The sequence below is a fragment of the Cricetulus griseus genome, chromosome 3, assembly GCF_003668045.3.
Source record: "Cricetulus griseus strain 17A/GY chromosome 3, alternate assembly CriGri-PICRH-1.0, whole genome shotgun sequence".
Lineage (NCBI taxonomy): Eukaryota > Metazoa > Chordata > Mammalia > Rodentia > Cricetidae > Cricetulus > Cricetulus griseus.
In genome coordinates, this window is record NC_048596.1 from 84,333,589 (window position 1) to 84,359,130 (window position 25,542).

General features: G+C 47.8%; 1 protein-coding gene across 1 annotated transcript in view; it reads left to right on the forward strand.

Annotated features, from left to right (window-relative positions):
- Nucleotides 1-2,893: 2,893 nt before the first annotated feature.
- Plekha7 (pleckstrin homology domain containing A7) overlaps nt 2,894-25,542 on the forward strand; it is a 189,034-nt gene continuing 166,385 nt past the window's right edge. Inside the window, exons 1-3 of the mRNA XM_027410144.2 lie at nt 2,894-3,011; nt 3,115-3,191; nt 3,272-3,329. Of these exons, the coding sequence (XP_027265945.1) occupies nt 2,929-3,011; nt 3,115-3,191; nt 3,272-3,329 (218 nt within the window). The 5' untranslated portion in view covers nt 2,894-2,928. The remainder of the gene's footprint in view (nt 3,012-3,114; nt 3,192-3,271; nt 3,330-25,542) is intronic.

Below are 25,542 nucleotides of genomic sequence, written 5' to 3' on the forward strand. Positions count from 1 at the left end.
TCTTGAGGACATGGTGTCCTCATCCCTGCCTCACCTGCTACCCCTTTCTAACTCCTCACCTTTTTTATAATAAATAAAAAGGGAGGAATGTTAGTTAGTCAGAAATCTTTACTGGTCTATCCTTGGGGTCCTGACAGGATACTCCCTCAGCTGCAACCACTACAACTACCTGTGCATATTCACAGGGCCCTGCCCACCTCCCATCCCTCTCCCTCCCCCCCCTGTTCTCTCTCCTCTCTCCTGTTGGTCCTGTCCTCAGAGGCTGGTCTCCCCCCCCTCCCCCCCTTTTTTGAGACAGGGTTTCTCTGTGTAGCTTTGGAGCCTATCCTGGCACTCTTCTGGAGACCAGGCTGGCCTCGAACTCACAGAGATCCACCGCCCGGCTCCCATACACACATTTTTATGAGGAAAAGAACCATGAAAATTTCTGGAATAACTCATCATGAGTACACTTTCAGGGACATATGGTAGTATGTGATTGAAATGTTTCTAAAAATATTTTTTATTTTACATATATACATTTTGCTTGCCTGCATGCCCACCCCATGTGTGCAGTGTGCTCAAGGTTCAGTAGACATAAGAACTCCTGAAACAGGAGTACAAATGGTTGTGATCCACCAAGTAGGTGCTGGGAACTTAACCCAGGTCCTCTGTAACAGTATGCACTCTTTCCTGTTGAGCCACACTGAAGGGATATAACATTTCATGTGGGATAAACTGGGTGGTAGAGTTGTCTGGTCAAAGCAATGTGTATTTACTTGTAACAGTTGCTGCCAAATTGCCTTCAAGGAGACAGAATCATTTTATAGTCCCAGCAACAATGAATAAGCATTTTTTTTAAAAAAATCCAATCCAACATCTACAAATAGAATTCCACCATTAATTTTCATTTGTATACTTGATATTATGCAATGATTAATTATCTTCCCATTTACTTACAGTCCACTTGTGTTACACTTCTACTAACTGTGTGCTCACGTCCTTGCCCATTTAACAAAGTTTTTAAATCAATGTTTAATAACAAAGATGACATTTTTCTATGTTCATTTGGTCAAGAACTGGGTCAGAGACAGAAGGCTCTTCACTCCCAACCACAGCAACTCTCTCCTTATTAACTGCTTCTGAGGATGGATCCCTGTATGGTCTTCCTAGGACTCCACACCCCTCCCACAAGTCGACCTACTTACTTTCCATTAGGTTCATTAGGCTATGCCCCCTTCAGGGTCCAATCTACTCCCACCCCTCTCATTCCAGTGCCTACTGTGCAATGGAACTCTGAGGTGAGCCTCTTCAGACCTGCAGCTTGTGTCCCTGCAGGCTGGCCTGACCCTTGCCCAGAGCCTAGCTTCCTGCTCCACCCATTTGCAGTGTGACAGGACAGGGTGTCTGAGTGTTTTCCATTCTCCCATCGAGGAATTACTGTAAGCAGGAGCCAGAATTGTTCAGGCACCCAGGTCCCTGGAGTTTGGGGCATACCAAGGCTCCTTCTCTTGTCCAGCTGACACATTTATTTTTTTTTTTGGGGGGGGAAACAAGAGAGTAAACACACTAATGCCAATTAGGTGCAGATAAGCGAGTTAAGGGAGCAGAAGGGTCTTCTTTGCTCTGGGGGTTCAGGAGAGCCCCCGCCCCCAGAGTTGGATACTTAAAGAGGCAAGTGTTAGAGACTGCAGACTGACAGCTCTTCCAAAGGGAAAGCAGGGAAACCCAGACATCACCTCTTTTTTGTCACCTGTGAGAGCTGAGGCAGAAGCAGCCTGTGATCTCTGCAGCTTCAGATGTATGGGGGCATGGAGAGGACCTGTACCTGCCGTGAGCCCGGGAAGATAAATGCAAGCTTGCCCTGGTGGGTACTAGAGCACCCATTGTATGCCAGGTTCCAGGGAAACTACTACACCTACTCTGCACACAGTTCCTGCTAGACCTCATTCTTCTTCTTCTTCTTCTTCCTCTTCTTCTTCTTCTTCTTTCTTTCTTTCTTTCTTTCTTTCTTTCTTTCTTTCTTTCTTTTTGTTTTTGTTTTCAAGACAGTGTTTCTCTGTGGGTTTGGAGGTTGTCCTGGAACTAGCTCTTGTAGAACAGGCTGGTCTCGAACTCATAAAAATCCTCCTGCCTCTGCCTCCCAAGTGCTGGGATTAAAGGCGTGTGCCACCAACGCCCGGCTAGACCTCATTCTTAACCTTACTTTTTGAGACAGTGTCTCATAGTTGCCCATGTTGTCCAATCTCCCGACTCGCAGCAATCCTCTTCCTTCAGCCGGAATCACAGGCAAGCTTTTCACTTATTTTACAGAAGCCCTGGAGGCTCTCCCTCAGGAATCCAGCAGAAACCTGTTCGGTGTTCCTAGGCTAAGAAAGAAGCACACTTCCGGGGAAAAGAAACTGCGCCGTGCAGGTTGGCTGGTTTTCCTGAAGCAAGGGTGTGCGTGTGTGCGTGTGCGTGTGCGTGTGCGTGTGTGTGTGTGTGTGTGTAGGCAGTGTGTTCCATCGCCCGCGGGTCTGGGGAACAAAGGCTGAGGGGCCCTGCGCTCCTGCCGGTCCCTGCCCCTGCACCAGTGTACTTTGGAGTCATCGGCCGCGATCTCGGGCTCAGGCACCAGACCACGAGTCACCAAGGATGGGAGCCCACGTTGCATCCAGCACAGGAGAACAGAGTCGGGTCCATCTTAGTCCCTTCCCATTATTTGCCTCGCCGCCTCACTCCTTCCAACCTCTTGGACCCCTCTCTCTACCCCTCCCCACGCCTTACCCCTTCCCTCCCTAGCCCCATCCAACTTCTTGCTCCCGGACTTCTTGCTACTCCAGCTCCCTGTTTCTTGTCCCTCCCACTCTAACTTCTTGCACCCCTATCTCCCACTCGCCCCGCCCCCTGCCCCGCCCCTTAGCCCCTCCCCCCTACCGCGGCCCGGGGCTCTGGTGCTGGGCGAACATGGCGGCGGCGGTCGGGCGGGACACCCTACCTGAGCACTGGTCGTACGGCGTCTGTCGGGACGGCCGCGTCTTCTTTATCAAGTGCGTGAGGGGCGGCGGCACTCGGGTAGGGTCGGGCGCTGGGGGCTGGGACCCGGGGCGGGTGTGTGGGGCGGTGGCGCTAACAGGTGCACCTCTCCCGCAGTGACCAGCTCGGCTGCACGACCTGGCTGCACCCGCGTACCGGCGAGCCAGTCAACTCTGGTCACATGATCCGCTCAGGTGGGCGCAGGGCCAGCGGGGAGTAAGGGGGGGACGCCACGGACGCGCGAGTTTCACCGACTTTTCTCGCCTTCCCGCAGACTTGCCGCGCGGCTGGGAGGAGGGCTTCACGGAGGAAGGCGCCAGCTTCTTCATCGAGTGAGTGAGCCTGCTCTGCGGTCGCACCTGACTCTCCCCTCCGCAGCCTTGGCGGGCTCGGCGCCCCGGGTTTGTGTGCCCGAGGGTGGCGGGCTCGGGGACGGCCGCGCACCGGGGTTCGCCGCGCCGCGGGGGGCCTGGCCCGGTTTCTCCCGCCCGCCGGCGGCCGAGCCAGCAAACTCCTAGGCTCCCGGGACACGCCTACCCCCGGGGCGTGTGTTGGGCACAGTGGCGGGTGTCAGGGAGTAGGGCTCGCGTGGGTCCCGAGTGTGGCCTTAGGGCTTGGGCGTGGGGGAGGGTGAAGAGGGGCGGCGACGCTTGTGGAAGGTGGTGTCTGGCCGCGCTGCCTGGGATCGCCAAGGAGAGCTGGAGCGCGACCCTGGCGGCTGCATCCTTGCTCCTCAGGGATGGGATGGGGGTGGGGCTCCCGGCCAGCCAATGATAGTCCTGGATGGAACTCTACCCGCGAGTCTTCGGCGGGCGCTGAACGCAGACGAACGCGGACTATCGGCTCTGCCTGGACTAGTGGGAGTAGGAGCTTTGGCGTCTGAGCCGCGGCGTGCTGCTGCACCAGTTACTCTGGGTCTGATCTCGAAGCCATAAGGGACACGAGTAGAGTCTTAATCTTTCCCGCTCGGGAAGGTGTGCCTGTGTTGCAGCGTCCCTCTGCTTCCTGTGGTTCTTGGGAGTCAGAACTTGCCTTTGAGCCTTTGCCCCACTGGCATAGAGTAGGAGCTCGGTAAATGTTTGTTTATCGAATGAATGAACTAGCTAAAGATCTTCCGGCCAGTGGTTTGACTGGCACTAGGTGTACTGTACTGTGGTGGATCGTGATTCAGAATTCATTTCTCCACCAACTTGGAAACACTGTTTAGACCTGGGACTCTTGTATAGTGGCTGAGACTGATGGATGAAATTTTAGGAGGGGAGGTGCTCACTGTTCCTGCTCGCTGCTTTGAAACCCGCAGGAGGAAAGGAAACAAAGAGTGAACAAATAATAATAGCAGTTAGCGGTGACTGCTGTGCAGAAAATTAACACGAGGGGATGCGATTTGGAGTGATTGGGTGACTTGTTGGATTGGAAGGTCGTGATGACTTTTTCTGTGCAGGTGACATCTGAAGTTTGAATGCCAAGAAGGATCCTTGCTGTGGTTGACCAGTAGGGGCAAAACATTTCAGAAACATGTTTAAGGTACAAAAACCTTCAAGTTCAGTGAGCAAAGAGGCTCTTGTGGCTTGAAGGTGGTGACCAAGGGAGAGTGACACTGAAGGGGGTCACAGGTAGGGAGGTAAATGATGAAGCTGGACTGAAGTAAATAGCTGCTAAGCTTTATTCTGAGCCCAGGGAGAATGCAGATGTTTTCGAATGGGAAAGTGGCATGCCATGCTTTGCAGTTGTAGGAAGAATGGGTCTGGGTGGACAGCGGTGCCAGGGTGACAGGAGAGCAGTATGAGGCTGTGGTCCAAAAAAGACTGTAGTGGAGGGTGGAGCACAGAGATGGAGAACAGTCGTTAGACTCAGGCTGTGCTTTGGATGTAGTATTTACAGACCTTTCTAACGGGTTGGATGTTGTCTGACAACATTCAAAGATGACTCTCGGGGACTGGGAAGGTGGCTCAGTTCATTAAAGTGCTGGTCACATAAGCATGAGGACTCACGTTAGATCCCATAAGAATCCAGTATAGTGACATGTGCACTTGTAATCCTAGCTCTGGGGTGGCGGAGACAGGAAAATTTGGGGCTTGCTGGCCAACCATCATAGCCTAATCTATAAGCCCCAGGGGCCAGTGAGAGAAGCTGTCTTAAAATACAAGGTGGACATCTGAAAAATAACACTTGAGGTTGACTTGACTTCTGGCATTTATATTCACAGGCACACACATAAGTATGCACTCATGCACTTGTGTAGTACACAAGAACACACGCAAGTTCACATGTATACACTCACACATGCACATAGATGACTCCTAGAGGTGAGAGTACCTGAATGGGTGGTGTCCATATCTTTGAGATGAGAAGGTTGGACTAGAAACAGGCTTGAAAAGATGATAAAATAAATATGCTAGGTGGTGTTGGTACACACCTTTGGTCCCAGTACTGGGGAAGCAGAGGCAAGTAAATCTCTGTGAGTTTGAAGCCATCCTGACCTACAGAGCGAGTTCCAGGATAGCCAGAGCTGTTATACAGAGAAACCTTGTCTTGAAAAACAACAAAAAGATCTTATTTTGCTGTTGTACCTGTAAGATGGGAATATATCATATAGATCAGCGGTTCTTAACCTGTGGGTCGAGACCCCTCTGGGGGTTAACAACCCTTTCACAGGGGTCACCTAAGACCTTGGAGAATATTATATTTACAGGTAAATCTGGATATTTACACTACAATTCATAACAGTAGCAAAATTATAGTTGTGAAGTAGCAATGAAAATAGTTTTATGGTTGGTGTCACCACAACACGAGGAACTGTATTAAACGGTCCCAGCATTAGGAAGGTTGAGAACCACTAATACAGATGTATGAATCTGAAGCTTGAGGTTGAGAGTGAGAGGCTTGCAGATACCCATTTGTAGATAACAGTTATGGGGTGTAGATGAAATCATCAAGGACAAGTTGAGACCAAGAAATTGTGCCCTAGTTTGCTTTCTGTTGTTGTGATAAACACCATGGCCAAAAGTATGGTGAAGGAAATTAAGGAAGGAAAGGGTTTATTTGAGTTTATACTTCGGGTCACAGTTCATTGGTGAAGGATGTCAGAGCAGGAACTGAAGCAAAAACCATGGAGGAAGGCTGCTTATTGACTCACTCTGGCTTGCTAGCCGGATTTTCTTATGCTCACCTGTCTAGGACAGTGTGGTCCACCATAGGCTGGGCCCTTCCATATCAATCATCAATCAAGACAATTCACCACAGACATGCTCACTGGAGGCAATTCTTCAATCTGGGTTCTTTTTTTTTTCCCCCAGGTTATTCTAGTTTGTGTCAAGTTGATTACAGAAACTAACTAGTACAATGCTCTAAGCCTGGGGACATGCAATGTTTGAGGTTGGGAAAGAAGTAAATTTAAGAGGAGAGACTGAGAAGGTAAGATGTGTAGTCAGAGGAACCTCCAGGACATAGCTGACTGGAGACCATGGCAGAGGAAGTGGGAACACCTGTCCAGAAGGACATTGAATCTTCCTGGGAGTTTTGTTGCAAAGAAGAGTCTAGACATTGACTGGCATCTGGGGAGTGTGTAGATTGAGGGAGGGGTTTGCTCTTTTCAGGGGAAGATTTTACAACATTTTTTGTTCTGGTGGGAGAGGGAGAAATAGATGGTGTAAAAAAGTGACTAGGCAGTTATTGGAGCAGAGTTTCTGTGGAGGTGAGAGGGAGGGGTCCAGGCCTGTGTCTCAAGGTCACCTGTTGGGGCCGTGAGGAGAGGTTATGAGCATTTTGCAGTACAGGTACAGCCTTGAGATGGGATTTGTGCAGTCTGTAAAACTCTAGGCTGTTGTCTCAGTGTCCGGCTTCCGTACTTGTTGTAACTCTTCTTTGGTAATTCTGTCCCTGCATCTGAACCCTACCACACTTTCTGGAAGACCTTCCTGTGGATGGAAGTTCTGTCCCACCAGGTCCCACAGCTAGCCGTTTAGTACCAGATAAACACACAGAGGCTTATATTAATTATAAACTGTTTGGCTGATGGTTCAGGCTTCTTATAGGCTAGTTCTCTCTTAATTATTAACTCATTTCTATTAATCTCTATGTTTCTACATGGTTTGGTTTACCGGTGATGCCCGGGCCTCTTGCTTCCTCAATAGCTACATGGCGTCCTTGACTCCACCTACTATTTTTGTCTGTGCCTGTTTGGATTTTCTGCCTGGCTAAATCCTGCCTGTTCATTGGCCCAAACATCTGTATTCATCAACCAATAAGAGAAACATAGTCACAGCATACAGAAGGACATCCGCTATCACTTTCCCACAGCAACATTGATAGTGACTTTCACCCTTGAAGGCTGCTGGTGCTCACAGGCTGGGATCCTGTGGTAGCTGTTGTGTTTTCTACATGATAATTTCTGAGGGGGCCTTCAGATTTGGGAGTAATTATCTCCCTCCTTGCCCCCACCCCATGAAGATTTGCATCTATATGCTTTCTAAAGAATTTGTGGGTTTTTGTTTTTGTTTTTAACAAGTAACTATATTCTAAGACTGTGGTGTGTGTGTGTGTGTGTGTGTCTGTGTGTGTGTGTTGGTGTGCCATAGTGTGCCATGGAGTGTGTAGAGGTCTGAGGACAATTCTGGGGAGTCTATTCTCTCCTTGCATCATGTAGTTTCTGGAGAAGGAGGATCAAACTCGGGTCATTGTCAAGGTTGGTAGTGAGCACCTTTTGCTTACTGAACCACATGCCCAGCCCTGACTGCTTTCTTAGAGTTTTTGGATTTGTGATTTTTTGGGGGACATCTTCCTTTTTTGTTTTGTTTTGTTTTGTTTTTTGTTTGTTTGTTTTTTTGAGACAGGGTTTCTGGTTTAGTTCTGGAGCCTATCCTGGAACTAGCTCTTGTAGACCAGGCTGGCCTTGAACTCACAGAGATCTGCCTGCCTCTGCCTCCCAAGTGCTGGGACTAAAGGCTTGTGCCACCACTGCCTGGTAGGGGAACATCTTCTAAAGAGTTAGAGAGACAGAACAGAGACCTGGCTGACTTTGTTTTACTAATGGACAGGAAAGGTGTGTGGTCAATTGTTCCTGATACAACAGAGGTGGGTTTTGTTTTTCTTTTAATTCTTTGACAATGCCATACATATATGCCTTAGTTTCTTTCCTGTTGCTGTGACCAAATGCCTGAACAGGAACAATTGATTTTCTTATTTTTTTTTTTAAAGATCTATTTATTATGTATACAGTGTTCTCTCTGAATGTATCCCTGCAGGCCAGAAGAGGGCACCAGATCTCATTATAAGATGGTTGTGAGCCACCTTGTGGTTGCTGGGAATTGAATTCAGGACCTCTGGAAGAGTAGCCAGTGCTCTTAACCTCTGAACCATCTCTCTAGCCCCAAGAACAATTTACTGAAAGAAGGTGTCATAGTCACTGTTCTATTGTTGTAAAGAGACACTGTGATCATGGGCAACTCTTCTAAAGGAAAGCATTTAGTTGGGGCTGCCTTAAGGTTCAGAGGGTCAGTCCATTATCATCATGGCAGGGAGCATGGACTTTTGAAACCTCTAAGCCCACTTCCCAGTGACACGTTTCCTCCAGCAAAGCCAACTCCTAATCCTTCTAATCCTTTCAAACAGTTCCATTACCTGTTAACTAAGCATTCAGAAATATGAGCCTATGGGAGCCATACTTGTTCATATGACCACAGAAGGGCTTGTCTGGCTCACAGTTCAAGGTCACAGTTCACCATGGGAGGGAGTCAAAGTGGCAGGAATTAAAGCAGCTGCTTACACTGCACTACTAACAGTCAGGAGGACAAAGCACTTGCTTTTCTGGCTTTCTCCTTCTAAGCCCAGGAATAGTGCTTCTTACATTTTGGTGGGTCTTTCTATTTCAATTTACTTAATCCCAATAATCTCTCACAGGCATTGTAAGAGAGAACCAAACTCAATCTGAATAAATAAATCTTCCTGGAAGCATATCTCCCTGGAAGCAGTCTCCCAGATGATTCCAGATCTTGTCAAGGGATCCTAGATCCCTTCTTCCTCACAAGACCTCTCCTCCTCTCATGGTTTTGTTTTGTTTGTTTGATTTTTAATTTCTTTGGAATTATGGAGGCATGACCGCAGGAGATAACCCATACTAGGCAAGGTTGTCACCTTCAAGCCTTGTCCCCAGTTTTCTGAGACAAAATCTTGCTTTGATCCTTAGATGGTCTTGAATTCAACACCTCTTCTCTATCTCCTAAGGGCTGGTGTAGCAGAGATTTTAATCTAGAGTCTGTTTCTTGAAGCAGAAAACCCTGAGCTATGAGGTGTGGATTTTAGTTTATTTCTGCACTTTTGGCTATTTGGACATGCCCTTTAAGAAAAGATTTTGTGGTCAGGCAGTGGTGATAAATGACTTTAATCCCAGCACCTATGTGCATTGGTATTTTGCTTGCATGTATGTCTGTGTGAGGGTGTCAGATCCTGGAGTTACAGGCAGCTCAGCTGCCATGTGGGTGCTGGGAATTGAACCAGAGCCAGGGCTCTTAAACATCTCTCCAGATCCTGTTTATTTATTTTTTTAATGATTTACTTATTTATTATATAAACAGTGTTCTGGCTGCATGTATGCCTACAATGCAGGCCAGAAGAAGGTACCAGAACTCATTTCAGTTGGGTGTGAGCCACCATGTGGTTGCTGGGAATTGAACTCATGATCTGGAAGGGCAGCCAGTGCTCTTAACCTCTGAGCCATCTCTCCAGCCCCCCAGCTCCTGTTCTTATTGATAGAAGGTTTCACTATGTAGCTCTAGCTGTCCTGGAACTCACTCTGTAGAACAGGCTGGCCTTGAACTCATGGAGATCCTCCTGTCTCTGCCTCCCAAGTGCTGGGATTAAAGGCATGTGCCACCACTGCCCAGCTTTGTCTGATTTATTTACTTAAGAGATAGGATCTCATTTTGTAGCCCAGCTGACCTGAAATATATAACGTTCCCCCCACCTCAGCTTTCCTAGTGCTTATTGTAGGTATGTATCACTATACCTAGCTTTTTGTTTTGTTTTGAGACATAGCCTCAATGAACCTAGGTGCTCAAGCATGTTAGGCAAACTATGCACCGCTCCTCCCAGCCTTTGTTTAATTTTCAGTTTGAGACAGGCTCTCACTGAGTTGCCTAGGCCAGCCTTGAATTTGCAGTCTTCTTGCCTTAGTTCCCAAGTAGTTGGGATTTTACAGGTCTGAGCCTCAGGTCAGTGCTAGGCTGCTCTGTGAATGATGTTACTGACTTAGGCACTTATGTGCCTGCAGGGTGGTAGGCACACCACACCCTGCTCAGAGGCTCAAAGGCTGCTCCTTGAGGGCAGACCTGTTCAGTGCTTCTGAGGCTTGGCACCCAGTCCATCTCTTCTGGCCTTCTTATTTATGGAAGAGGCTGTGTCCCCAAGAAACCTTTGGTATTCATTAAGTAGTCCAGTCTTTTAAAATTCCTGGCTGGAGAGCAGACTTGTTATGGAACAGAAGCAGGAAAGCCAGGCCTGTTGGGGCTGGTGTTTGGACCCAGGCATCTTGGATATAGTTATTCTTTGTCAACAGCAACCCTCAGAGCAGGAAGATGGCCAGTAGAGGCACAGGCAGCCTTGGTCTCATGAGCTCAACACTTCCCATCTCGGGATTTCCTCATATATTGGCCATTGGACTAGACTCCCTCTCCCTTGGCATCTTCTTTTCTCCAAGGTCCTAACAGGGACTAACTAATTTTCCAAGGTGCCACCTAGCTTCAGGTCCTCCAGCTTTATCTTTGGGGATTTGGATCATCCTGTGCAGGTGCCATTTCGTAGGCAGTAGGACTTGAGAAAAACACACTGAAGGCTTGGAGTGAGGCTGTTTTTCAATTGTTTCCCCCAGCGCTGTGGCCTGAAACATACTAGGGGCAGAATCAGTGACATAGCTTGCGGGGAAAGTAAAAAGGAAAGGCCCTTTATTGAAAGGGAAGGGAGTGCCATTGGAAGCACTGTAGTAAAATGGGTGTGGTGGCACACTTTTTTTTTTTTAGCACTTGGGAGTAGGAGGTAAGGCTATCAAGAGTTCAAGGTCAACCTTGGTGACACACTACTGAGTTAGAGCTGTCTGGGCTATTGGAGTCTCTGTCTCCAGAACACAAAATCAAAACAAAACTGCTGTATAAGTATATTCAGCCAGCAGTTGCAGCATTCTGGAGGTGGAGGCAGGAGGATTCAAGAGTTCAAGGTCATCTTCAGATTTATGTTGAATTGTGAGTAGCTAGTCTGGGTTACTTATGCCCCTTTGTCAAACAAAAGGAGACAAATCAACAAACCTACACTATAAAACTTGTTCCTTTTGCATTTTTTTCTAGACTTGTTATAGTTTTAAAATTTTCTATTTATTTTTTTGAGAGTCTCACTGTGTAGCCCTGGCTGGCCCAGAATTTGCTATGTAGACCATGCTGACTTTGAACTCATAGAGGTCCTCCTGCCTTTGCCTGGGATTAAAAGTGTGCATCACTATTTCCTGGTTTGTTTAATATCATTCTAAGTAAAGAAAAATTTAAAGTATATGTTATATGTTTTATTATTCATCTCTATTTCAAATGTAAATATTGATTTAAATGTAGATCTCAGGTCATTCATCTCTGATGCTAAATGACTCATCAGCACCATGCCCTACTGTAAAATACAATATAGGAGTGTGCAGGCTCAGGGCCCTCTGGACAGGGTGAGGTGAAGGGAGGCCAAGTGGTGCCCAGACACATAGGCTGGGAGATAGCAAGGAGAGCTGGGCTAGGTGAGAGCCCTGGCTTCTAGCCTCCTTCAAAGACACCCTGCTGTAGACCATACCCAGTTTTTAGGATGTGCCTTTTACATGCAACACCTCATTTTTCAGTGAATTTAAAGAGGCAGTAAAGAGTGAACCAGATGTGACAGATGTCAAGGGGAAATTCCCTATTAGCTGAAAGGCCTTTTAGAAAAACGTTTGAAACTTGGGACACATTTCCAGAACTTTATTTCAAACCAGAAATTGACAGTCTCACAATGAATTCTGGGTGCTAATGGCATACATGTATTTAAAATGGAAATCCTGAAGCTTCATTGTTGAAGGGTGAGCGGGTTCTCCTGCTTGGCTAGTTTGGGTATTATCCCACACTTTACCTTGTACTTCCTGATGGCTTTATCAAGGGGGAAAGCCGGATCACGGATTTAGCACTGGGTCTGTGGGAAAGCACTAACACTGAGTGTTCTGTTGAAAGCTGGAGGAAGGATTTAAACCTGTGGTTTGTATCACACTCTCAAAACAGGCCCTCCAAAAAGCTGGAGAAACCTCCAGGAAAAATGACTAAAGCTGCTTATGGGCTCTTGACCCATGGGGGAGCCAGTTGCCCCTGCAGCAGGTAGGTAGGTCTGTGTGTGAAGAGGGTAGGTGTGATCTCTTCTGTGTTGAGTCTCTTCTGCTTTGAATAGTGCTGGAGATGGGCAGGTCAGAGGACGAATGCTTGCCTAGCATGCTGACAGGGCCTGGGTTCTGTCCCCAACACTACAAAAGAGAAAATAATAAGAGCCACCTGCTTGTGCCTCGTGACAGTCTTTCCATTCTCTTCACATATTAAGGGAACAAATTTAGCACTTCTTAGGGTTTTGGAAAGAAGATTATGAGCAGGAAGCAGGAGAATGGCAAATGTCACATCTTCCTGGGCTACAGAACAAGCAAGTTCAAAGCCAGTTTGTGCTCCCCCCCTTTGGTTTTTCAAGACAGGGTTTCTCTGTGTAGCTTTGGAGCTGGCACTCGCTCTGTAGACCAGGCTGGCCTCGAACTCACAGAGATCCGCCTGCTTCTGCCTCCCCAGTGCTGGTATTAAAGGTTTGCATCACCAACGCCCAGCTCAGTTTGTGTTATTTAGTGAGACTGTGATTCAAATGTAAAAGTGAAAAGAAAAGGATTGGGGTTCCTGCTCAGTGGTAGATTGCTGTATTGTGTGTGCAAGACTCTAGGTCAAGTCACAGTTTTGGAGGGTGGACAGCTGGCATGACCAGCTAGGATATGGGATGCTGGGTGATTTACTGTGATACCCACCCACTCCAGTTTAGCATAAGGTGAGGAAATATTGGCAGAAGGAAGAACCTGGAGGAATAAGGTGGTGTTTGCTTCTTGTCACACGGCTGTCAAAACATTTGCTTTTTGACTCTGGGAAAGAAAATAATTTTGAATGAACATTTTTATTGTCTGCAGAGTGTTTCATGAACATTATCTGGTTCAATTTTTTATCATTATTTCATTTTTTGCTGTAGAAATTTGGCTCATAGGGTAAAGTGATTTTCCTACAGTGACCTATTAGTTCAGCCTTTCTGGTCTCAGGGGAGAGGTCTGGAGGTATTTTTACCCTAGTGGTGGTTTCTCAGTCACAGAGACCACAGATTTAATGATAGAAGGGCACATGGGACTACAAATTTAACAATGGAAGGGTAAGGTCTGCTTTACTAGGAGACTGGGGTGCAGAAGATGTCGTGTGTACAGACTTCATTTTCCTGTGCTGGGGATGGAACCCAGGGCTTTGGGACTCTTAGGCAAGCTCTCTACCTCTGAATGACTTCCCCAGCCCTTGGTTGTCAAAACACTGTCTTACTGTGAGTTCCAAGCTGGCCTTACTCCTGCTCCTCCTTCCTCTGCCCCCCAAGTGCTGGGATTACAGGCCTTCATCACCATACCTGGCTTCTGTAGACTTCACAGTTGATTCATCTGCTCCCTTCCCTACCTGGGGATCACTGCTTTGCTAAGCTGTTTCAGGTCTACTGAGTGGCTTTGCATGTTCCCACATATGCCCGAGGAGGTGCCAGCTTCTCTTGAAAGTCCTAGGTGACAAGGAAGTATGGGGAGGCCAGTCATTGGCTTTCTGGTCTCTCTGGGTCTTAGTCCCCATAACACAATTTATGGCTGGAGGAAAGTCACACCAGCAGCTTCTGTGGCCTTAGGTCAACTTCCTTCCTTCCTTCCTTCCTTCCTTCCTTCCTTCCTTCCTTCCTTCCTTCCTTCCTCTCCCCTCTCCCCCATCTATCTCTATCTCTCTTTTGACAGGGCCTTCCTATGTAGTTGTGATTGGCTTGAAACTCTCTAGGTTGACCACAGTGGTCTTGAACTTATAGCGTTCTCTGCCCCTTGAGTGCTGGGATTAAAAGCGTGTACCCCTTTGCCAGGCTTGGGTTCTTTTCTGGGCTGAGTTTGCTTGGCCCAAGTTGTACTAGACTACCTCTCATCCAGCTTGCTCACAGCCACTTGTCACCTGGGAAGAACAAGGCCCAGCCAGACCCTGCATCCAGTAGACAGTGCATAGATGTGTGAATGTGCTGACACCTGTGGGAAGAGGCAGCCTTAACCACCTGGATGCTAATCCCAGCTGGGTACGTGCTGCTCTCTGACCTTGCTAAATTGCTGACTCTCTTTAAGCTTACTTCCCCAAAGGTTCAGTGTTGTTAGTGTGAGGATTACATGAATTACTTAATGGAAAGGGCCCAGAACATGTCCTATGCAGAGAAAATGACCATCAGCTAGAGCTCCTGTACTGCCATTCACACAGCTCAGAGATGGAGTGAGAGCAGGCATGCTGAGTCCTGGTTGCATTTGGCTGCTACAGGGGAGACTTGGTGTCCCTGACTCTGCCTGAGTGAGTAGCATGTCAGCTGTACAACTCAACTCAGAAACTCATTTGGCCCAATGGAAAGCCATTTAGTACTAACAGGGTGTCCTTAGTTCTGGGAAATGCATACTGAAATACTTGTTCTTTAGTGGTTATGTGTTTGTGTGTGTGGGACAGGGAAAGAGATGGTGACAGTATGGGACACAGTGTTAACAGTTGCTAAGTCTGGATGAGGAGTACCTGGGGACACTTTATACTGTCTTTACTTTTGCAACTTAAAGAAATATCTTTTTTTAGCTGGATATGGTGTCACATACCTTTAATCCCAGCACCCGGGAGGCAGAGGCAGGCAGATCTCTGAGTCTGAGGTCAGCCAGCACACTTACACAGAGAAACTCTCTCTCAAAAAACCAAAATTAAATAAATAAAAGCCTTTTTGTTGTTTTGTTTTTTGTTTTTCGAAACAGGGTTTCTCTGTGTAGCTTTGGAGCCTATCCTGGCACTTGCTCTGTAGACCAGCCTGGCCTTGAACTCACAGAGATCCGCCTGCCTCTGCCTCCCAAGTGCTGGGACTAAAGATGTGCGCCACCACCGCCTGGCAATAAAAGCCTTTTTATAGATTTATTTATCTTATTTTATGTGTATCATTATTTTTCTTTCGTTTATATCTGTGCACCACATGTGTGCCTTGTGCCTGCAGAAGTCAGAAGAGGGAGTTGGATCCCTGGAACTGGAGTTACAGGTGGTTATGGGTGCTGGGAACCCAACCTAGGTCCTCTGGAAGAACAGGTGCTCTTAACCTGTGACCCATCTTCCTAGCCTCTTTACTCTTGCAGCTTTTACATATATTTACAGTTATTTCAAGTAAAGGGTTAGTTAAGACAAACATTGTGGTACATTCCTGGACTTCTAGCACTCAGGAGGCTGAGGCAGGGGCTTCAATGCTGTGTGTTTGAGCTCAGCCTGCCCTATATATTGAGTTCAAGGCCAGCCTCGGCTATATAACAAAACCCTGTCTCAAAACAAACAAACTAAAAAGCATGCAAAGAACCCTGAAACAAAAACCCTCCACAGTTCTTTCTCTGTAAAGGACCAGGCTGCCTGAGGTCACAAGCTGTCTAGGCACAGGGGTCTATGCTGCAAGAGTCCAGGGTATTATGAAAAGGATAGGGTCTGTCTCCTTCCTGGAATCTTGGAGGCTGTGTGAATCCTGCTCGTTAACCTGGTATTAGCCTTGGCTGCTAGAGAATAGACAAATTGTCTGGTGTATTTCAGATCACAGGTGTCAACATCTGACACTTTGGGGTTAAACACACACATTCCTTCTAGAGGCAGGCATTTCAATTGTCAGTTGTACAGTTTGGGCATTTGAGGCACAGGTGGAGCTAAAGAGCTTCCTGAGACCAGAGCATCAGTTGGGACTTGAACCTGAGTCATCCTGGCTCCAAATTTAGTGTTGTTTCTACCCCAGCCCATGGTGCCTCCTGGCTCCAATTATGACTGCTTCTCTGCACCTTCCTGGAGGATCTCAAAGCAGAAGCATCTTGGGCTCCCCTCAGAAAGACCCCACTGAGGAAAAGGTGAGTGGAACTGTGGTCCTCAGGCATATGAGGGTGGTCAGTAGATCCCTGGTGCCCTGGAGGTGTGGATCTCTTCATTTGGAGCATCACCCCCTCCTTAATCCTTGCTGCCTCTCCTTTTCCCTCCTCCCCAGATGTCTACTGACCCAGCTTAGGGACTGATGAGCCTCTTAAACCTGCTTAAAGAGCCAGTCTGTCTTTCAGGGCCTGCCAGAGAGCATGTCTGAATCCCAGCCAGTCCCAGTCAGTCCCAGCCGGTGCTCTCAGGGGCTTGCCAGCATTTCCTATCTAGGCCTGACAGCTTGGAGTTAGCATGTACTCTCCTGTGCCTCCCAGGAACCCATTCTACCACGTGGGAATGTAGTGAGGGTTGAGGACCATTCCATCCTGTGCCCAGGGCATTGCTGCCTGGCCTTCCTGTGGGGCAGGACCAGACAAGGTCTCAAAACTGCCATAATTGTGTTGTTTCCTTTGTAAACTGAGTTAGCCATGGTTGTTCATAGTTGGACCCAGTGGGCTGTGAAGTGGTGAATCCTGAGTTAGCCATGGTTGTTCATAGTTGGACCCAGTGGGCTGTGAAGTGGTGAATCCCTCATTAGAGAATTTAACCAGACACTGGGGTGGTTTCTGGTGGTGGAGTCATCCATTCAGTTACCAGGTGTGAAGCTGAAGGGTCTTCATGATAGGCCCTGTGGACAGAGACAGAGGACATTATACCTACTTCCAGCAATGCCCAGTGCAAGAGCAGAGAGGACCCTGACCAGTTTGAGTTTGGGTTTGGGGCAAGGTTCTGAGAGGAGGGACCTGAGGATCTTCAGGGGAAGACTGAGGAAGGCAGGCAGCTGTGGAGCAGGCCAGTGGTGACATGTCTCTGGGAGCAGGTGGTGTGAGTTATAGCCTCTATGTGAGGAGTGGAGGTATTGAGTGGGTCCTGGATCAAAGCTTACAGTGGCAACTTGGCTTCAGGAAAGAGGCTCATGGGGGCGAGGGGTGGGGATACATTACCCAAGAGGCTCCCATTGCTGGGTCTGAGTCTGAGTCTCACAGTGGTTGTAGAACAAGGGTGGTGACCTGGGGTTGGAGCTTGATTGGTGAAGTGCTCTCACAGTTTGCAGGAAGCCTTGGGTTTGACCTCAGGCCCTGCATAAATGTGGCATGGGTAGCACACATCTGTAATCCTAGCACTGCAGAGGTGAAGGTAGGAGGATCAGAATTTCAAGTAAGGTCAAGGCTAGCCTGGCCTACTTGAAACCCTATTTCAGAAAGAACAGATCAACTATGCTATAGTATGAGTGCTGGCTTGAAAGCCTGACTCTGTCTCTAGGTTGGGCCGTGTGAATCTCTGTGTTCATTGATTCTTTACCTAGAAAGTGGGGGTAGTGACCCCGATGGCTTCATGGAACAGCTAGAGCAGTGTACATGCTGAGAATTAACCCTTATCATTGCTGCTTTGTTAGTTCTGCGAGGAAAGTGCTTTGCTAGGAGAGGAGCCTTGCTGTTGGCCCCGGGGCTGGTGTACTGTTCTTGGGGAAGTCTCCTGAGGCCTGGCTAGAGAGGAAGATTTGTGCCTATTTACCTTTTCTTTTCATTCTTTTGCTCCTGTTGTTTAGACAGGATCACATTTTGTAGTTCAGGCCAGCCTTGAACTCATGGCAGTCCTCCTATCCCAGCCTCGAAAGTACTGGGACTGCAGGTTTGCCAGCACATCTCACTGAGAACTATGCCTTTGTATTGAGACTTGTCTGTAATTGGAAGCTGTGCACTAAATGATTGGTGCTGAATACCAAAGAGCAGTTATTGATCCCGAGAGAGCTGTGTGGCTGTGTCTATCCAGAGAAAGCATGAACAGGTTTCCTGGGCTCAGGATTGGTATGTTCTTTCCACTCCCTGCTCTTTGTGCTACCCTCATGGAAGGCTTCCTTGGGGTTCCTGCTTGGACTATCAGGCAGGGCATCCTGCTCATTTGGGGGTAGTAGACAGTAACCTTGGTATCTGTATTAGACACACTTAATGAGGTGCTTGAGCTAGATCCTCAGTCTAGAATATGGATCTAAGCCTCTGGGGACAGAGCTGGGAACCCACACAGATGCCACGGGTGATTCTCTTGTACAGAAATCGAAACCACATCTAGCTTTAGCTTCTGCATGGCAGTGATGCTCTTTTCCTCCCAGTGTCATTTGAGAAGGAAAAGTGATAGCCTAGCTGCAGGTCTGTGCCCACTGCTCTGCACATTGTAGGCCTGTGGGCTTGTGTCTTTCATGACAGAAGCTCATGCATCCCAGTCAGTCAGACAGAGCTGAGTGAAAGGTCTTGGGTGGGGGAAAGGAGGTGCAGATGTCTGTCAGTGCCCACGTTTTTGCTCAGAGGAAGTTCTAGGAGCAGAAATCTGGTCTTGTTTCCTCCATAGAGGTGGACTGACCACTCTCACCTCTGCCCAGATGATGGTGCCACTCTCAAAATGATCTGGTTTATCTTGAGGGTGACCATAGAGTAGGGACTATGTCTTCCTGAGGGTGGTGATCTCTCACCTCAGAAACTGCAAGTACTTAGAAGATTGTCTGAGGGCAGAGAATTGCAGGCTGCAATTCAGAACCAGGGATGATTGTCTTGTGTGGAATAGTAAGTGTGCCAGTAGATGGTGGTGATGGATAAGGGACAGTACCACACTGCTCTCGTCATCTCTGAGCTGGTCCTGGGGGACCCTGGGGTTGTGACTCTGTGCCCTAAACAGCTCACCAGTTCCCTGTGGACAGTGTGAGGTACAGTGTAAATGTTCAGTCAAATAGATATGTAGGTTTGTTGATTTGACCTTTGACCTATCTTTCCAGAAACAGGCTGATCTACAAGGAGGAGAGTGGGTTTAGAGGTTTGTGAGCTTCCAAGGGAAGAAGGACCAGAACCCATGGTCAGGCTCAAGGGAGGAGAAATGTCCACTTAGCCTGGCCAGGGGAGTGCTTGGAAAAATATTTCTCTTAGCATGTTTTGAACTGGAATTTAGAAAATAATAGGTGACTGCTGTGAGCTAAATATTTGTAATCATTACCCATGGGTGCGTTTTTTAAATGGAACTGGTGGTACCTAAAATTACATCCACTTATGTAGGCTTTGAATAATTACTTTTTTCTCTTTGAGGTGTGAGTGGGAGCTGGGAAGAGCTCAGCTGGCCTCTATGAGCTGGCTACCCTTGTTTTTCCCAGCCCTCCTCACCTAAGACTGTACATGTGTTTCTGGTTGGGTACCAGATGGGTTCTGAACCACAGAGGACACTTAATTCTTTGAGGGAGAGGAAAGTAATTAGCTTCCAGTTCTGAGAATAGATATTTAAATCAGAACCTATAGTGTACCCTTTATTCTGAAAGCAGCATGGGGGGCGATGCTCAGTGCTGGAAGGTGATGCTGAGTTGAAGATGCTCTTGGCATCTGAAGGGAGGGCAGGTTGGGTTGGTACTGGCTGCCTCCTAAAATAAACAGGAGGTTTCAGAGGTCTCACCCCCCCACACACACACACACACAGGGTTTCTCTGTGTAGCTTTGGAGCCTGTTCTGGAACCTGCCTGTAGACGAGGCTGCCCCGGCCTCCCAAGTGCTGGGATTAAAGGCTTGAGCCACCACCACCTGGCTCAGTTTGTTCTTAAAAGTGAGCTAGAGGATGGGTAGGTAGTAGGGCTGGTACCCCAAGAAGCCAGTTGGTTTTCTTAAATCCCGATTTACTTATTTTGCATTTGTGTGGGATTTTGTTGTTGTTTTTACTTTATTTTGAGACAAGGTCTTTCTGTGTAGTGTGGCTGCCTTGGAACTCCCTACATAGACTGATCTGGCTTGGAACTTGTGGGCATTCCTCCAGCCTCTACCTTTTGGGTGTTGAGATTACAACTTTGCAACACACTTCTACTTATTTTTTTATTTTACGTATGTTTGTCTGCACTGACATGCACACTAGACTTAAAAACAGCTCTTTGAATCATCATATGACTGACTGCTGTTTACAGACACACACGGGGACACAGGAGGCTAAGGGATTGATGCGCATGTGTTAGGCAGCAGAGTGAGGGCTACCTAGCAGCCTTTTGTTTGTGTCACCACATCCCCTTTCCTTGCTTGGCCTATCTCCACCAAGATCCCTGACATTTGGGTGCTGCAGAGGCCAGAGTGATTTATTTCAGAAAAACCATTCAAACTGTACAGGCAGGTTCACTTAGAGGCCAGAGCCTGTGAAAGAGAGGTGTGTTATACTTTGTAACACTAAGGGGAACAAACTTTGGGGGCCTTCTGTTGAGGAAGCTTCTGGGTAGAACACCACTGGTGGCAGGCATTGCCACCTCTCCCCATAGCAGGTGGAAGTAGATGGGTTACTGAGCTTTGTGGGGGTGTGGGAAGGTGACTAGCTTTGCAGAGGGCATGGACTATGCTACAATGGGGGCCAGAGCCTGGCCAGGCAGGCCTAAGGTCTTGGCCATGCTGCTCTCTGCCTGTCACATGCCAAGTACTAGGTGCAAAGGTTATAGGAAAGCTGCCAACCGTTTAGGTTGCCTCTCCCTGAGTTACTCCCCTCCCCATATCTGGCAGGCTGAAGGTTCCCACAAGGAGAGCAGGGTCTGTGAGAGGAGACAGCCTTCCTAGAACATGTCTGTCGCTTTGGCTGTCTGTAGAGATGGAGTCTCTATCCCCAGCATCACCTGAAGTGGAGATAGGATTTTAAAAATAATGGGCTCATGAGATGGCTCAGTGGGTAAAGACGATTGCTGTACAAGCCTAATGAACCTGGAACCCACATAAGGGTGGAAGGAGAAAACTTTCTCTACAAAGTTGTTCTCTGACCTCTCCATGTGCGTGTGCACACACAGACACACACACAGAGAGTGCGGGGGGTGGGGGGTGGGTGGTGGTGGGGGAGACAGAAATAAATAAAACAAAGCTAAAAGCAAAGTGTGTCCCCAGGGGAAGGGTCTACCCTCTTGTAGAGCTTTCCGGCTACCTATGACTGGGCTTCGGGAGCTACTTTGGAGGTCAGTGCTCAGCAACTTGTCTTGGGACATTTCTTGTGGGAGGAAGGCTGTGGGGTGGGACAGAGAGAAGGTGGTGATTTTCCTGTCCTAACACTTTGTTCTGATGAGGGGATGGTGATGGAGCAGTGGCCACCTGGGACAGGAACAGAAATGTCCTGCCTTGGGTTGGAACTCAGGGAGCCCCCAGGTTCTGATGCTGCATCTTATGAGGAAGGGGCTTAGCAGGCCTGGTAACTCAGGCAGAGGCCTAACTGAGCTTGAGGTTGGCATCTGCAGGGCCTGGAACCTGTAAGTATGTATGGGTGGGTGTATACATATGGAAGGTTGTACCTGCTTGAGTGTGGAGGTTCAAGGTCATCCTTGGGTGTTGTTTCTCAGGAGCCATTCACTGTTTTATTTTGAGACAGGATTTCACTGGACTTGGTCTGCTTCTTAGACTGAGATGGCTGACCAGTGATGTCCAGGGATCTGCTCATTTCTGCTTCCCTAGTACTGGGTTTACAAGTTTGTTCCACCATACTCAATCTTTTCCATGGGCGCTGGATATGGAACTCAGATCTAAATGCCTGCATAGCATACACTTACTGGCTTAGCTATGTCCCAGCACCATCTTGTTTGTTTTGGCAGGGTCTCACTGTTAGTCCTGGCTGGCCTGAACTCTCAGTGATCTGCCATTACTGGAATTAAAGGTGTGCACAACCAGTCTGGCCATTTTTTTTTTTTAAAGACAAGTTTTCACTCTGTAGTACGGGAGCTGTAATCAAGCTCTCTTGGAACTTGTGACAGTCCACCTGCTTCATTCTACTGAGAGCTGGGATTATAGGTGTGAGCCACTATGCCAGGCTCAAATTCATTTTCATTCATTCATAATCATTCTCCACACCACCCTCCTGTCTTAGTTGGGGTTTCTACTGCTGTGGTGAAGCACCATGACCATAAAGCAAGTTGGGGAGGAAAAGGTTTATTTGGCTTACGCTTTGAAGCGCTGTTCATCGATGGAGCTAGTCTGGACAGCATCTCAAACAGGGCAGGATCCTAGAGGCAGGAGCTAATGCAGAGGCCATGGAGGGGTGCTGCTTGGTGGCTTGCTACCCGTGACCTGTTTAGCCTGCTTTCTTTCTTTCTTTCTTTCTTTCTTTCTTTCTTTCTTTCTTTCTTTCTTTCTTTCTTATTATTATGTATTATTATGTATTATTATTATTATTATTATTATTATTTATTTCGTTTTTTTTTTGAGGCAAGGTTTCTCTGTGTAGCCCTGGCTGTCTTGGAACTTGCTCTGTAGACCAGGCTGGCCTTGAACTCAAAGATCTGCCTGCCTCTGCTTCCCAAGTGCTGGGATTAAAGGCGTGTGCTACCACTGCCCAGCTCAATGTGCTTTCTTATAGAACCTAGGACCACCAGCCCAGGGGTGGCATCACCCACAATGGGCTGGGCCCTTCCCATCAATCACTAATTGAGAAAATGCCTTATAGCTGGATTATGGAGGCATTTTCTCAATTGAGGTTTTCTCTCTTCAGATAACTCTAGCTTGTGTCAAGTTGACATAAGACCAGCCAGCATACCTCTTCCCAGCCCTGGTTGGCCTGGAACTGTCTATGGAAACCAGGCTGTTCTTGAACTCATAAAGATTTGTCAGCTTCTCTCTCTGAGGTTAAAAGCTCATGCCAGCACGACTGGTCTGATTCAAGTTCTTGACTTTCTTCTTACTGGTGGGTGCCTCAGTCTCCCTTTCCTGTCTTTCTGAGCTGATGTGGTTCTCTGGGACTCGGTTGTGTGCTTCACTGGGCACTCTTACCTAGTGGAAAGTCTGCTGGGCATGCTGTGTGCTCAAATGGGAGAGAAGGGACCACCACTCAGAGTGCCTGCTCTCCCAGTACTGAAAGCCTCAGCCTGACTTGACTTTACACCCAGCTTCTGCTGGCTTACTCTAGACTTCAGGTAGTGTAGCTGTGGGGTCATGAGGAAGCACATGGACTGTGGAACTTGGGTGAGTTATTAAACCTCTGTAAAATGGGGTAAATGTTGGTATCTTTCCCAAGAATCTTTTGCTTTGATTATATAAGGATAATATAGCCAAGGGTAGTAGTGTTCACCTGTAATCTTGCTCTTGGAAGGTTGAATCAGGAGGATTGTGAATTTAAGACCACCCTGGGCAACATAGTAATACCTTGCCTCAAGAAAATTAAACAAAATAAAACAACCCCCTCCAAAAAGGGGGGGTCAACAACAAAGAATGTGGGTATTAATTCCCAGAACACAGCAGTACTATTTAATGCATTTGGCACTTGTATACACAGACCGTTTATCCTCTGTAGTATTTGAGCTGCCTCAGATGTATGTGGGAGACTCCTCAGCTACTTGGCTTTGGTCCCACAGGCCTCCTGTCCTCTGACAGAGAGAGATCACCTGGATGTCTTGTCCAGCCAGCTCAGCATCTTTAGTGATGGGCATTTTCTAGACAACAGCATTGGTTGTCCTGTCGGGTTTAACCAAGTGGATAAAAAGGGCCAGTGGCCAGTGCTGCATCCTAATTGTGACCTTGGCTTTTACCACTTGTAGAGACAATCTCAGTGTAATTAATTTGTAGCGCAAGTTGTGTCTCACATGAGCTCTGCCTTCCTTCCTATGGCAAGTAAGAAAGGGCCCCAGTAATAATGGAGGAGCTAAGCTGGGTGGTGGTGGTGCACTCCTTTAATCCCAGCACTCCGGGAGGCAGAGGCAGGTGGATCTCTCTGAGTTCGAGGCCAGCCTGGTCTACAGAGCTAGTTCCAGGACAGCCAGAAACTCTGTCTCGAAAAACCAAATGATGATGATGATGATGATGATGATGATGATGATGATGATGATAGGAGTGGTTTGAACTCAGTTTAGCATTTCTTTATCTACCTTTTCTGTGCTTCTGGGGAGTATTAAGTGTCTAGGTAGCTGGTGAATCAAGGTATTCATTCAATTTCAGGTGAAGAATGGTCAGAAAGTGTGTGGTGAGGTCCCAGGGTAAAAAGTGTGGGTGCTACACAGAGGGACATGACCAGGGGGGAACAGTGTAGGGCTGACTTCTTGGGGAAGCTTTGGGTCTCAAGCTGGGTTGTAGGGAGGACTGATCCAGCATTTGTCATTAAGAATCTCTTCATGAGGTGCGCTTTCACTAGCCCTTGATGTGTGTTAGGTTTAGGCCTGGGCTCTGTGAGTAAGCAGTAAGGAGAAGAGTAAGCAGCACTGGACAGAGGTTAGAAACACAGGTTTGGAGGCGCTGTTGTCTGTGTTTGAGGCCCAGCCCTGCCACTTCCTGGCTTGTGGCGTGATCCTGAACAGGTATATAATCTGGGGCCTCGGCTTCCTCATGTGTGAAATAGGAATAATGATAAATGTAATGGGGTTTAAATGAGCTAAATGTGGAGTACCCAGGAGGGTCTTGACTATAGAAACTATTGGTGTGTGCTGGCTCTTTATTAGTACTAAAGGTCAGTTCAAGGTAGATGTTTTTCTGGGTTGTTCACAGCTACATTGGTGCTCCCAGAAACTTCTGGTACATACATAGCAAGCACCAAGTTAATGATTCACAATACCACTGGTGTGCCCAAAGAGCCCCCAGCCATGTTAGGCAGGACACAGCTGTGTCTCCAACTAGAGGACACCATGCAAATGATTTGATAAGGCGAACCTGGGAAATTGGTGGCAGAGGGATTGGTCAGGGAAAACTTGAGATGCTGGTCAAGCCCCCAGGTTGATCTTGAAAAACATGTAGGGGCTCATTGGGATCTTGGATATTGGAGGAAGAGGATGAAGGTTGGGCATGTCACACTGGTGACACTGGGAGAGTGGAGGCTGCAAGATTGATCACTTTTAGAGGAGTTGTGGCTGCATCCTGTGGGTCATGAGACTCACTGAAGGGGCTCTAGCAGGGGTGTGGCCAGGCCTATCACTGGAGGAACATGGACTGTGGGGGATGAAGGGCGTGTGGAAGGTGGTTGTCATTCTAAGACAGCTCATGTTGACATCCACAGGCTGGGGCTGGTGGAAGTAGGTGGTACATGTGAGACTACCTGGCAGGTGAGGTCTGGCCTCCCGAGCAGACAGCTGTAACACATACCTTGCTTGGCAGCACTTCTGTCTTAAAAATAGAAGGGACAGAGATAGAGAGGGGCAGTGTGCTTGTCCTAGGGGTGGCCTAGTTAAAACCTGACTCCTGGCAACATGACAGCTGTCCTCACCTTCACTCACAGGCTGGTACCTTCCTCCGCACTTCTCTACCACCTCTTGCCCTTCCCTCCTCCCAGAACTCAGCAGGGGGATAGAGTCCCCAGAGAGGCCTCTGTAGTCTGGGAGCCATATAGAACCCTTGTTGAGATCTGT